The sequence below is a fragment of the Thamnophis sirtalis genome, unplaced genomic scaffold, assembly GCF_051295495.1.
Source record: "Thamnophis sirtalis isolate CommonGarterSnake01/CBP01778 unplaced genomic scaffold, rThaSir2_p1.2 scaffold_5, whole genome shotgun sequence".
Classification (NCBI taxonomy): Eukaryota; Metazoa; Chordata; class Lepidosauria; order Squamata; family Natricidae; genus Thamnophis; species Thamnophis sirtalis.
This window is the reverse complement of record NW_028261385.1, coordinates 111,577,191-111,591,333: the sequence shown is the minus strand read 5'-3', so window position 1 is coordinate 111,591,333 and position 14,143 is coordinate 111,577,191. Positions and strand designations below refer to the sequence as shown.

Here is a 14,143-nt window from a genome sequence, read left to right as displayed (position 1 = left end):
AGTCATGCCCTGAGTGGTGACTCTGGCCTTGGCATCGGGGTTGGTGTCAGGCACACAGATGTCATGTGGCCCACTCCTCACATCTGTAGCATTTTAGCAGATGTCGAGAGGGGGCTGGTCTCAGGGCCTGTTGTGTTGTTGTGGGTCCCCATCGGCTGGGCAGTTTCAGGTCGGGTTGACTTTTCTTTTTTGTGTCCAGTGGCTTTCTCATGTTGTTAGTGTGCGATCTGCCATCTACTTTTATTGCTATTCAGAACCACTCAGAGATTCGGTTCAGGATGTCCCGATAAGCCGTTACCTGGGCAATCTGCTTGGTTTTTTAATCAAAAAATGGACATGGATAGCCTTTAGGAAGCTTATAGAGTGCTCCAGAGGGCGGAGGGGGGGGAATTGAGCAAAAATACCCAATTTTTTGCTCATTTCTACCCTCCCCAGCCCCCAGGAGCTTTCTGAAAGCTTCATGAGCTATGCACGGCCATTTTGGTGAAGGGGTGGGGTTTCGGGAGGCAAAAAAAGCTGTATTCAGTGTATAAGACACACTCAGATTTTCAGCCTCTTTTTTGAGGAAAAAAGGTGCATCTTATACTCCAAAAAATATGGTAATTCTTTATTCAGTTATTATTACTGACCTAATTTATTGCCAAATCATATAAGCATTATTATTTCATTAGTTTCTGTTATTTTGTTTTTATTGGTGCATTTTTGGTATATAAATATAACAGAAAATTATGTATGAAAAAATGAAAAGTATATGTATATCCGTATATGCACATCTGAAAGAAATTGTTATTTATGAAACAGAAGATGAAGTGATTTCCAGCACAATCTTAAAATCTGTTATGAAAAGTTTATAATGAGAATAGTTAGGTAAAATTATTTTCTGCAATTAAATACTTTTGGATTTTACCTGTTGAATGAACTCATTGAACCTTTAACAATTTGGACACCTCTTAAGAGCCTAAAATATGAATAATTCCTTCAAATCTTGTTAGAATAAATTGATGTTTATTATGTTCTTAGGGTAAGAGAGAGGTAGTTAGTTCCAAGTATTACTCTTTCTGAAATATTCCAAGTTCCAAGTATTAAAACACTGCAATCTGTTGATCACAATAATAGAAACTTTTTTTCTGTAATTCAGAAACCTTTCTGTTTATCTAATTTAGGAGGCAACTGTAGAGCTTGAAGGAGATGAGAAACATGGTAAGTGTTTTGTTCAATAATATTTATTAATCCATTATATAGCTAAATTTCAGAAAACAGAACTGACTTAGTTGAAAGTCATATTTTCTTTAGCTCTGCATTTTCCTACTTTTGATAAAGTTCCTTAGATATTTAGTTTTTTGTTCACCTCTTTCTATTATTTAACTACCATTTTTTTTCGGAGTATAAGACACACCTTTTTTCCTCAAAAAAGAGGTTGAAAATCTGGGTGCGTCTTATACATCGAATACAGCATTTTTTGCCTCCTGAAGCCCTGCCCCCTTCACCAAAATGGCTATTAATACCTTTATGGGGGCTTTCAGAGAGCTCCTGGCGGCTGGGGAGGGCAGAAATGAGCAAAAAACGGACCGGTTTTTGCCCCCAGCAGCACTCAATAAGCTTCCTTAGGTCTATGCATGCAATTGTTTTTGCAAAAAATGGGCTGTTTCCAGCTCATTCCCCCCCCCCCCCCGAATACTCTGCAAGCCCCCCCAAAGGCTATTCATGCCTTTTTTTAAAGCAATTGGTCAGAAGGCTGCTTTAGTTCTAGAGCCATGATGGCATGCCATGCGTGGCACGCAGAGCTATTTGTTAGGGCATGTGAGGCATTCCCCTGTCAGCTCCAGATGCATGCGCGCACTGGCCAGCTAACTTTGGCCTTCTTTTAAGGCTGTTTTTTGGGAATTGACTTCTGGTTTGACCTTAGGGCCTTCGGGACCTTAGGGAAGCCTCCTGAAGGCTCTGGAGGACAAAAACCGGCCCTATGGCCAAACTGGAAGTCTGTTCCTGAACTTTTGGTTTGCCCATAGGGTCAGTAAAGGAAAGAGTCATTGCAATGGCATTTTTCAGCTTTACGAGCGTTGACAGGTTCAGAGAACTCTTTTTTGATTGAAACAATCCTGTTTGTATATAACAGACACTAATTGTTTCAATCAACATGTATAAGGTCACACCTTTTTGTCATCTCATTAATTAGAACATTAACTCATTCCTTTCAAAGGCTGATTATCCTCGGGATTTTCTGTACTTTTTCTAACAAAGACAATAATGGTTCACTATGTTAAATGAAATTATGACAGAAGGTTTGCTCAAGGTCCCATCATGAAAGGTGAAAGAAATGACTCTTGACTGTAATTCACCCAACATTATAGAATGCACAGTCCCCAGGGATAAGAATCCCCCCTTGGGGAATTTTCTGAAAAGCCTCCCAAAAAACATGCCTTTAGTGGGTATTAGACTGAGTGGCCATTTTTCATTATTTTATACAGTTTTGATGATATTTGATTTCTTTTATGGATTTTCAATTTTAATGTTTTATTGTTAACAACCTAGAGCTGATTGAGATGGTATAAAATTATATAAATGAATGAAAAAAGATTCCAAATGAATATTCTATTTTAAGTGTAATTGAGATAAATATGAGGGGTTCTTGGTGCTCTCTAAGCTTGGTTGTCTTCTTGCAGATGTTTCATTACCCAAATTAGGTAACATAGACAGTGTGAGTTATTGTTTTGAGAAAACAGGAAACATTTACTTTTAATGTGGTGGAAAGCACAGGAACCTTCAGAATTGGCTTTCCACCAGTTTGTGCCAAAATGATATCCCCTAATAAAACTCTTCTTTGAGGAACCAGCTTGCCTCAGAGTCCTGTTTGCGATGGGTGCATTACTTGGAATCATAACAGCAAACTATTAGAATATAAATTGAAAGCAAACCTCACTCCTTTGAAGCATTGATGTCCTTACCTAGTTTGCATAATGAAAAATCTGCAAGAAAACAATCAAGCTCAAAGTGCCAAGGACCCTTCATACAAATATTTTCTTTATGAAAGAAATATAGATGTTGATAGACATACTGCTTTTAATTGAAATAAAATATCAGATTAAAAACTAAACAAAATAAATTTAAAGATGAAATCTAAATAAAATTAAAAAATAATTAGATTTTAAAGTCTGTCTGCTGTAAATCCTTTTTGGGAAATGTAAGATATTCAGTGTTTGCATTCACAATGATGTGTCCAGATAAAAATCTGTTAAAATAGCTAGTAGTTTATATTGAATATTTACCCTTTTTATAAGATTTTATAAAGCACTCTTTCACATTAATTTTTTAATCCAAGTATTTCCCCATATTTTAAATGCCCTTTGGAAACAGCATTTTAATGTATCAGTATTATCAGATTACAAACATGATTATTAACATGGGAATGGAATAAATTGTATATTGCATCAATATAATTTCTATACAACATGTATACAATTTTATATGTTTAAAATCACTAGCAGGGATAATTGAGTGAATGGTGGAAATCAAATAATAGTATCCTCAAAGAATTGCTATCTTACCATCACAGCCCAGAAAAGATAAAAATTTCTGTGGTTATTGTAGAGGAATAGTATACCATCTATAAATTATTTTCATGTACTTCTGTAGGACGTATTGAAATAATTTTAGGACAAAATATCTTATTTCAGTGAAAAAAAATTAAATCAATTTGCTTTTCTTCTTTTTATAAAATACTATATTAATATTACTCATTTTCAATAGGTAGCCTTGTCCAAAGAATATTGGAAACAAAGAAGGATTATGAATTGTCACAGTTGCAAAAATCTGCTGAAAAGGTAACTTGCAAATAAACTTCAAAAAATTGATTATGGCAATTTTTTACCTCTTACTCTTCATTGGTATCGCAAATCTAATCATCTTTTTTTAATATTAAAGTAGTGGTTATCATTGATATATAACCAATGAAAGTATTGTTTCAACAGCATTTATTTTAATACTTTGGTGTATGCCACCCAAAGTCCCTCTAAGAGAACTAGGCAGTTCAAAAATCTAATGAACAAATGGAAGGAAGGAAGAGAGGAAGGAAGGTTTAATGGTTTAATGATTTAAATGTTGTCTATAATTCTTCTCTAAAGAGAAAATTCATTGACTTGACCTGACTAGAGTTTGAGGCCCTTTTGAATCTTGGAGTTGAATTAAGTTGAATCAAAAATGGAGGTTAGCAGGAGATTATAGGCACTCTGACTGACAATATGTTTTTTTCAGTATTTAATTGGTCAATTTTATTATTATTATTTATTATTATTCATATCTTTGCAACACATTTTGCATCTTTTACATATCTATTGGATTACTTTTGTCTGTACATGTAAATCTAGATAGATAGATAGATAGATAGATAGATAGATAGATAGATACATACATACATACATACATACATACATACATACATATATACATAACACACATACTTTGTTTTTGTGTATATTTTCTATTAATTCCATATATAACATCCTTTATATACATTTAATTCTCTTATGTCTCTTATTTCATACTATTTTTATGTACAGTCTATCTTGTATTTCCCCCCTCTTATTTATTCTGTGGTTTTGATTGGTCAATTTTAAATGCCTTATAGTTTTTGTAAATAATTTTAATATCTATGGCACATCTGTGGCAAGATTTTCAAAAATATAGGAGAATTGATAATTTTTCTCTTTCCCTACCTTCCAGTCTTGATTGATGCTGATTAAAGGGACTCAATCAATAGCAATGGTTTACAGAGTCAGCATATTGCCCCCAACAATCTGGGGCCTCATTTTACTGACCTCAGAAGGATGGAAATCTGAGTCAACCTTGAGCATGTGAGAATCGAAGTGCTGGCAGCCGGCAGTCAGCAGGATTAGCCCACAGTACTGCATTCTAACCACTGTGCCACCATGGCTCAGTCAACATTAATATCTATAACTTCTTCATATTATTTTGCTTATTTTGTAGCATTTTCATATTCTATCATTCTCTGGCTCCTTCTCAAAAGAGAGTTGTTCAGAACTTTCCACAATCTTCTATATCGGGTCAGCAACTCACAGCTCTGGAGCAGCATGTGGCTCTTCCATCCCTCTGCTGTGGTTCCCTATAGTGAGTCAGCACCCCAATTTTGAGAGGCGCTTCCAGTTTGGGGAGGAGATGCAGGGTGCACCGGGGGAGACTCTATGACAAGGGGCAGGTTTTCCGGTCAGCTCCACAATTGATAGGGCTTTCGGTTAGGACAGGTAGAGGAAAAAGGACACCATGCTAGGAAGAGACTCTATGGTGGGGAAACCAGACTTCCGGTCGGCTCCAGAATTGAATGGGGGGCTTCAATATTTCCTCACTTACAGACATGTCCACCACATATGGAAGTATGAACCATGCTCCTATTTACATTTCCAGCATCGGGGGCTCAAATTTGGGTAAATTTTTGCCAATCTTGCTGGTAGTAGATGCCAATGGTAAAACATTTTATATAAATTTTCTTTGTATGAGGCCAACATTGTTAATTTGTAATTTTGTCCACAATTGTTCCCAATCCCCTAATTGAATGCTGTAGTCAAAATTCCTTGCCCAAGCTGTCATGTTTCTTTTATATCTTCTGTGGGTGGCAGTTTTCATTGGGCTGTTTCATTTGTACAGGTTCATTTACAGGTTTATTTCTTCTGGTAGTTGTTTCTGTATCATGTTCAGTTTGGATACAGTTTTCTTCTTTTGATTGGAATTTCTTGTTTTGTAGGTTGAACCTCAGAGTGGCTAGAGTTGCTTCTACATTTTTTACTCTTTCTTCAAGTAGTTCATTTAGTTTACATTAGATACATGTGTAATTTGGGTCTTCTATGAGCATGAGTGCCTACATGGAACATATTTTGCAAATGACAATAACATCAGTCTCTTTTTCCATGACTATGTTTCTTTGCATGACTAATTCATTTAAAAATTAAAAATTTCCAAACTCTTCAAAATGGACCTAGGGGCTCAGATCTTTTGCATACAATTGGCCATGAAAAAAGTCTGGAAAATGGAGGAAGATGAATTGTTGACATGAAATACTTGATTTGCTTTCCAAATAAGTGATGGCCAATTGGACTGTACTTCATAAGGTCTGGAGGGATATATTAAAAATGTTTGATTATTGTATTATCCAATGACATACCTTTTGCTAAAGTAAGCATATCATTTTATTTCTCTGCATTTGATATTATTTACTTGATTTATATTCCATGTCTCTTCATGAATGAGCACTACTTCACTGAGGCTTCTAAAACACATTCTTTCAGTCCTGTTACTTTATTTTTCCCATTGATTGATATCTGAACTTTTTAAAAACTCTTAGGAGAAGCCACTTTTGTCAGAAGCAGCAAAGAGAAAGGAAAAAGATTTAGTAACTAAAGAAATAGAGAAATTTCGTGGCTCTATTCAGGCCCTTTGTCGGAGTGCTCTTCCTCTTGGTAAAATAATGGACTATATTCAAGAAGATGTAGATGCCATGAAAAATGAGCTTCAGACATGGCAGAATGAAAATAAAGAACTTGAAGAGACCCTGAGGAAGGAACAAGGGTAAGAATCTTTTAAAAATTTGAACAATTGCAATAAAAGATTAGATTAATCCAAAGATCCATAGTATTTTATCTACAAAATAAATCTGAATTGGATCTGTTTCTTTAACTGGATGTGCAAAACTGAGGAAGAGGGCAGACTAGAAGAGATCTAACACTTTTGTAGAAAGTGTTTTGTATGTGGGAAAGAATATTCTCTTTCAAGCTACCAGATCTATCTATAAGTAAACGCAAGTATGTGGGTTCTTCTGTTTCTAGAAAGAAAGCACAGTACCAGGTTGAACATTAACGAAACTGCTTGCCTCCCACAATTCAACTTTGCAGCAGGCAAAATTAATAAATGCAGTAGTGCTCTCCCATCCCAGGCCTACCTGCAGTTTGAGCCAGATAGCCTTCCAGCCTTATCTGCAATTTCCATTTAAAGTTGAAGACATATTCTCTACAATATTCCTGTTACTTTATTATTAATGAAGGATGTAGTTGTTTTCTTGCGGCAAAATGTTAGTTATTAATTCTGTAACTATTATAGGAAGGGATGATAAAATAAGTACTACATTTAAGCATTGATGGTCTGTCATCCAACATACTATTGAATTAACTGTAATCTAGCACTAACTACTAAGACCTAGTTTTCTGTAATGGATAAAGGCACCAGGCCAGATACCAGGATATTATTGAGTTCTAGTCCTGCCTTAGGCATGATGCTAGCCAGTCACTCACTCTGAGCAAATGCTGCCAAGAAAACTAAATGGATTTGTCCAGGCAGACTCCCGAAATCAAGCATACATACATACATTTGTCCACATGTGCCTGCGGCACACACACACACACACACAATTATCATACAAACTATTTGATACTGAGAATTAATTGAAAAGAATTAAACATGTGAAGCATGTTATTATTACTTGTAAAGAATAATGGTAAAGAATACCTTTATATTGTTACTTGTTAGTGACCTTTGTTATGACACAAATTGTATAAGACAAAATATTATTGATCCATTTATCCATCAGCTTTGTAAGATGAATCTCCTTCATTTTACAGTCTAGTAGAAAATACTTCAGAATACTTGCTTAAACTCTTGTTTCAGTTCAATCTTGATGACTTTCTTTTCTCCTTTACTTCCCAGCTCAGTAAAATCTCAAGATAACTTTATTACAGTTAGTTCTCATCTTACAATCACAATTGAGCCTAGAATTTTGTTGTAAGTCATGGTCATTAAATGAGACACCAATGCTGCCTTACTCAATGATCACAATCATTGCAGTTGTTAAACATCTGTACACGGTACTTTGGAGGTGGGAGAGAAGTCTTAGGAGCCCCAGTGCCCACTGGCATGCAGAAATTGGACATGGACTTGGCCTTTGCCAGCTAGGCCTAGCACTGCCTTCTCCCTTCCCACCCACCCATTCTTGTTCCTAGCCAAGCCTTTAAAAAGATTGCCTCTTTAGCCTTAAGAAAATTGCCTTCACTAGCTCTCTAGCTCAGCCTTGCATTCTTGTGAGCAGTTGCAAAGGAAGGAAAAGGTATGTGGACCTTGGATGTGTTGGGGCAAAGAAGGCATGGTGGGAGGCCGGGCTTCTTGGGAGGGGGAAGGAGGAAATCTTGGAGTTGGGGGGAGGCAAAGGATTTCACCCAGCTAGCCTAGCTAGTTGAGGCATTCCAGGAGTGGAGGGGGGGGGGGGGCGGAACAGGCTTCCTGGGAGTAAGGAGAGGTAGCAGCCTGTGCACTGCTGGGTATAGCCAGCAAGGTGTCCTGGTGTATGGAAGGTTTCCATGTGCCAGAGTCTTCTTGTTCAAGATCCCATGGTCCACAGAGGGAGCAGCACTCCTGCAGTCATACTTATGCAGTCATCCAACTCAGTAAGTTCAGCAAGCACCTGAATTTTGATCACATGACCACAGGGGCATTGTCCCGATCAGAACTTCGGGCAGATGCCATCACTCCGCTTCTTCAATGCCTTTGTAATTTTAACAGTCCTCAAACAGTTGTAAGTTGAGGACTACCTGTATATACTGCTGTGAGCTAATTTTCTTATCATTTCTTTGAATCAAATGTAATTATATAACAGTATCCAGAATAGATTTACATTAGTTTTACAATGTATAGTTTACTGTCTTTATCTTTTTCAGAATCACAGATGGTGTTGTGGAACCCTTAAAAATAGAACTTACTGAGTTGGATCAATTGATCAAAGATGAAGAAGACAAGATTTATACTAAGAAAGCTAATGTTTTAAAAAACAATGAAAAAATTCAGAAGATGGTTCATATTATCAACTCAAGAAGGTGAATAATGGAAGGCTGGAACCTATTACATTGTTTTCAAATAAAATTACAATACAATAGCTTATACAATTTCAAGAAATTATTTGAACAATTGTGAATGGTTTTCTTGGAATGGTTTTCTTGGAAAATACTCGTAGTTTTTAAAGTGCAAATATTTACTGTATTTAATCTGTTGATGGCTCTGCTACTTTAATATCAATAGTTCTAATTTGTGGCTTTCTGTAAGACCTTTTTCTTTACACAGAGTATGGAATTTGAGAGGGTTGCAGTTGTGATTATCTTAGAATCCTTGAAAAAATTGTATAGGAACTCTTGCAGGTTCGGGGAAAAAACTGTATATCTTTGTGGTATTGTATGGAACAAAAAGTAAGAAGTTAACCCCATAAGAAAATTTGTAATGAAATTCTTACAGCTCAAGATAAAAATGCCGTTTATGTCTGTTTATTTAAGACATCTTGTAACATAGAGAAAATAAGATATTGATCTGAACATATTGGTTACATGTATAAGGTAATATACATTTGCAATGTACATTTATACTCTACTTCTCTCTCCTTTGCTTTATCTCATATTCTCAAATTAAGTCATTCTGAAAGAATTAGAATATGGAAAATGCATACATTTATGCTTTGGGTTGTGTATATGCTTTTCCTATATAGTTTTTAAATGTCTTTGCTGTATTTATTTTATGGATTCATAAATAATGGAAAACTTGCCAACCAAATTATATGGTTTCTAGAACACTAATTTCATCAAAATCTAGTGTTAGATTTTGGAAGGAATGTGTATGCACAAATCTTTAGAAAAAAATACAGCACCTCAGTCTAGCATGGTAATGCTTGTTCTGAGAATACTTTTTCTAAGATCCTCAACCTTGTGAAGTCCTGTATGTTTATAATTACCATTTAAAAATAGTACAACTCAAAAATAAGGATTTCCCTTTCCAAAACTCAGATTCACACTTGGAAGATACCTGACACTAACTATCTTGAAGAGAGTTAGACATCTGTCTTCTGTCTGATGAATTGATGAATATAAATATAAACTGAATGCTTTTTGTTTTTTGAAACTATACCATTTGTTATTGAATTTATTTAAGAAAATTCTTTTTTCCATTTGGAAATTATTTCTTTGCTAGTTATATTTCTCATGGGTTAAGTATACTTTACTAGATGTGGAGCAGAAAGGTAATTTAATATGTGCCTATTGAAGGGAAAGGATTGATTAATAAATAAATAGAAGAGAGTCCTTATGGTTTGGGAAAGTATGCTTTATTGCTATATTTAAATTTCTACCATACATTGTACTATATTTTATCCATATGATAAAATTAATGTTATTTATTTAATTTATTTAATGATTAATATGCATTCCAAATTTACAACTATTTCCAACCATGTGTACATATATCTCAAATTAAATATTATCAAAGTAGAATACATGTTCACTTTCCTTAAATTATGGATCTGTAGTTTTAGAAAAGGGATAGTAAAAAAAAATGGATGAAATATATTATCATAGATGTTTTTATGCTAAAGTTGCCATTCTTTATAAGCTACATATTATTACAATACATTTGAAGCTTAATATAACATCTGAAATTTCCTTCTACTTTCTATGTAGATCTCTGTAGGATTATTGTGATATATAATCCTACAACTCTTGTTACAAAACTCATTTTATCTGTCAATTTTATCTGTCAGTGAAAAGTACAGCATAAAATATCATTTATATTTTATGTGTGAAGTTCCCAAGAGATGACCTAATTAATTTACGAGCCTCAAGACAAAGTTTTTAAAAAACCCATTCATTTATTAGGATCAACATCTTGACACGATCTTCTGTGGAGCCGAAACTGAATCCCACTTAATGGCGTCTGAACTTTACCCCTGTGTCCCCTCCCCATTAATCACATTCGCCAACAAGATGTTATGGCAGGTTCTGGACATGCGCATTCACATCCCAGCTATAAGAATATGAGACTTTACTCTGGCCAAAAGTACGCATGGAATTCTCCTCCCTTCTCAAGTTGATAGTAGTCATGGAAGCGCTTTACATGTTGACATGTTTTCTATAAATTAAATAAAATGTCTATTTTTGTATGAACATTGTTTGCATAGTTATTGGGAAATATTTTATATAAACAACTAATATTAAAACATTACATCTTTGCATCTATTGTGCATAAAGTAGTCTTGCTGCTCTCAAAGTTTCTGGTTTTATCTTTATATTCACTTTAATAATTTTCTGTATTAGAATATGAATCCTATTCCAATATTTCATTGTTTTAACACATAAATGATAAAAAGTTCTTTCTCTCTATTTACATTTCCAACATTCATTTGAAATACCTTTATACATTCATGATAACTTGTCTCGTGTTAAATAACAGTGATAGATCATCTTATAATTGTTTTTTAAAAAATTGTAATGTAAATTTTAATCTTTCATCCATGTATTCTCCCACTATTCAAGCAGAGCATATTCCAAAATTCCTTGCCCATTGAATCATACAGTGCTTTTACATGTTCACTTTCCAAATTGCTTTTCTGAAAAAGGCTTCGGGGGGGGACACTCAAAGAGGCATCTTTGCAGAAAACCTTGTTTTATATTTATTCCAAACACTTAGAATGGTACATCTAACAAAATGGTTGTTAAAACCAACATTTATTTTAACTTTGTCATACCATAAACCACCAAACCTTACTTTATGACCTTCTAAATCAAGTAGCCTCTTATTCTGGAAATTCACCAACTTTTTTAGCCAGACCAAACAACAAGCACCAAAATACAGTTTCAAATCTGATGAAACCAAATTCCCTTTTTACTTAGCATCTTGCAATAGTTTATATCTAATTCTTGGTTTTTGTTTTTGCCATATAAACTTGAATATAGGGATGGCAAGGCTCCTCTAGTGGATTAGGCTTTGGCGCTCACCCTGGTCTTGCCTTCCTCAACTGAAGACCTCCGAAAATGAAGTATTTTATTCTGTTTTCTACACACATGGAACATGAATGTTACTTTTATAAATCTGAGCTCTGGGTCAAAACTCAACTTTTCTGGCTGAATTGAGTTCTACCACCAATTCTGAGATCTAACTCCCCAGGGAAACCTCGCATTTGAAAAGGTTTTTAGACATGCTTTGAGCTAACTCTTCAGAGAAACCTTGTCCGAAAATGAAGTATTTGTTCTTGCTTTCTACAGCCAGAGGAACCTGAATACATGTTTCTTTTACATATTTGAGTTGGTCAAAACTTAACTTTTCTGACTGAAATTCTACCATGAATTCTGAGATATGCCTCGTGGTTAACTTATGGAAAGGTCAGATCTGAAAATGGTTCTTATGCTTTCAAATATTGTAACATTGATTTGCTTCTTTTTCAAATTGTCAAAAATCCAGAGTTGTTTTTTTTTGCTGAATTGAGTTCTACCACCAATTCTGAGATCTACCTCCTCAGGGAAACCACACATTTTAGTTGGATTATAAAACTGAAAAGTTGAATAAGAAATTAAGGAGAACACTGCCTAAAACATTCTTTGCAATGATGGAGGAATTAAGTCTACAAGATGTATGGAAAAGAAGATACTTAAGAGAAAAGCAATATACATTTTGCTCAAACAGACACAGGTTGTGGTCAAGAATAGACATGATTTAGAAGGGAGGAGCCACGTCGCGACAACACATTGCACAGACCCGACAGTCCGGGTCTGTCGATGAAACTTTTGACTTTGGACGGTCCGGTAGGACCTAAACCGTCCCGAAGAGATGGCGACAGGGAAGCCAAAGCTTTGCTGGTCACAGGGACATCGCAAAGTTCCTGTTTGACCCAAGGGTAGCACTTCCAACTGAGGACAAACATGCAGCCCCCAGGCTGGCATAGACGGAGACCGCTCCTGAAGGAAGAGACGAAGCAAAAGCGTTCCATCTGGTGAGGTTTAATTTTTCTTTTTTTTTACTTTCAGAAGATCTGTGTTAAGAAAATTAAAAAAATAATAATAATAACATCCAGTCCCCAAAGTAAGAATAAAGCGGCGATTTTGACACTTATTGGACTGTTATTAGAAGATTTCCTGCTCTTGTTAGTAACAATGTTTTGTGGATTGAAGTAATTTCAACATTTTCTGTCTTCCTGCTTGTAGTCTATGGACTGATTTCTTTCTTTCTATTTTTTTCCTTTTTACTACCCTAATTTTTTTGTTGGCTAAATTAAACTTATTTTCTTACTTCAACAAAAAAAATTTCTTCTATTGGTTAAAATCACTAATTATTGAATCTGCCACCTGGAAGCCAAAGTCTGAACTTTGTTTCTGTTTTGGTTACAATGTATCTTTTGTTCTGCTTCACTTGGTTTCACTGACCTAGCAATGGAAGAGTTTGAAAAAAATTGAAAAGCATGAAACTTGTTTTTGTTAGTGCTTCTGGTAAATATTTTGGCAAGAGAAGGAAAAAGATAAGCAAGAATAAAAACCCTCCTATTTTAAAAAACCTTGAAAGAACTGGTGTTCAAGATTCAAAATAAATACACATTTCCTAAACTTTTGACAGGCTAAAGTGCCAGATTCGTCTTCCTATTTTTTTCCTTTATATTTCTTTGCATTTTGAAAAATGGATCAGTATTCAGAGGCAGAAAATTTAATAATCCAAAACATCCTGGCTGGACTTCAAAATATTGCAGAAGGTCTTAAGAGATTTGACAAGAAATGGGACAGTTTATGAGGTGCTACAGTTAAAGAGGAGGGGGTTGGAGCCCCAGAGATTAAAGAAGAGAATGAAAATATAGAAAATAAAGACAAGATTTCAGATGAATCTATTAATGGACTAAATATGAGTGAAAGTGAAAAGAAGGGAAGCTGGAAAAGTGTTTTTGACAACTTGGAGCCTTTCTTTCAACTTCAAGATGCAGGAGGGGAAAAAAGAGTGGGAAAAATGGAACTAAGAAGACAAAATATATCCAGAAACAAGTTTGATAACCAAAGTTAAGCCTACGTTAATAACAATTAAAGAGCGACGAAATTACATGAGAGATCCTTCAAGCTACAGTGCGGCGAGAAATGATAAATTCTGAAAAGATTTTAATAAGAGAGATGACACAGCTGCTGGCGAGAGAGAAAGATTTATTTTGCTACTGGAAGGACACTGGTTGATAATGCCAAATTGATAAAAATTAGTTAATTTTTGATGGTTAATAAGTAGGGATGTTAGTATTTTGTAGACTCTTATAGATTATTATTGAATGTTTAGTTGCTAAGATGTAATATATCATGATATTAACAAT

At 35.0% G+C, this 14,143-nt stretch overlaps 1 protein-coding gene across 2 annotated transcripts in view; it reads left to right on the top strand.

Moving 5' to 3' along the window:
- Nucleotides 1-10,969, top strand: part of IFT54 (intraflagellar transport 54) — a 55,301-nt gene extending 44,332 nt beyond the window's left edge. Inside the window, exons 12-16 of one of the 2 annotated variants that reach the window (XM_087716583.1) lie at nucleotides 1,164-1,200; nucleotides 3,748-3,821; nucleotides 6,353-6,576; nucleotides 8,712-8,867; nucleotides 10,686-10,969. In XM_087716583.1, coding sequence (XP_087572709.1) covers nucleotides 1,164-1,200; nucleotides 3,748-3,821; nucleotides 6,353-6,576; nucleotides 8,712-8,867; nucleotides 10,686-10,737 — 543 coding nt within the window. In that variant the 3' untranslated portion in view covers nucleotides 10,738-10,969. Of the gene's footprint in view, nucleotides 1-1,163; nucleotides 1,201-3,747; nucleotides 3,822-6,352; nucleotides 6,577-8,711 lie in introns of both variants that reach the window. The other variant, XM_087716584.1, reaches the window with a different exon arrangement.
- Nucleotides 10,970-14,143: the final 3,174 nt, after the last annotated feature.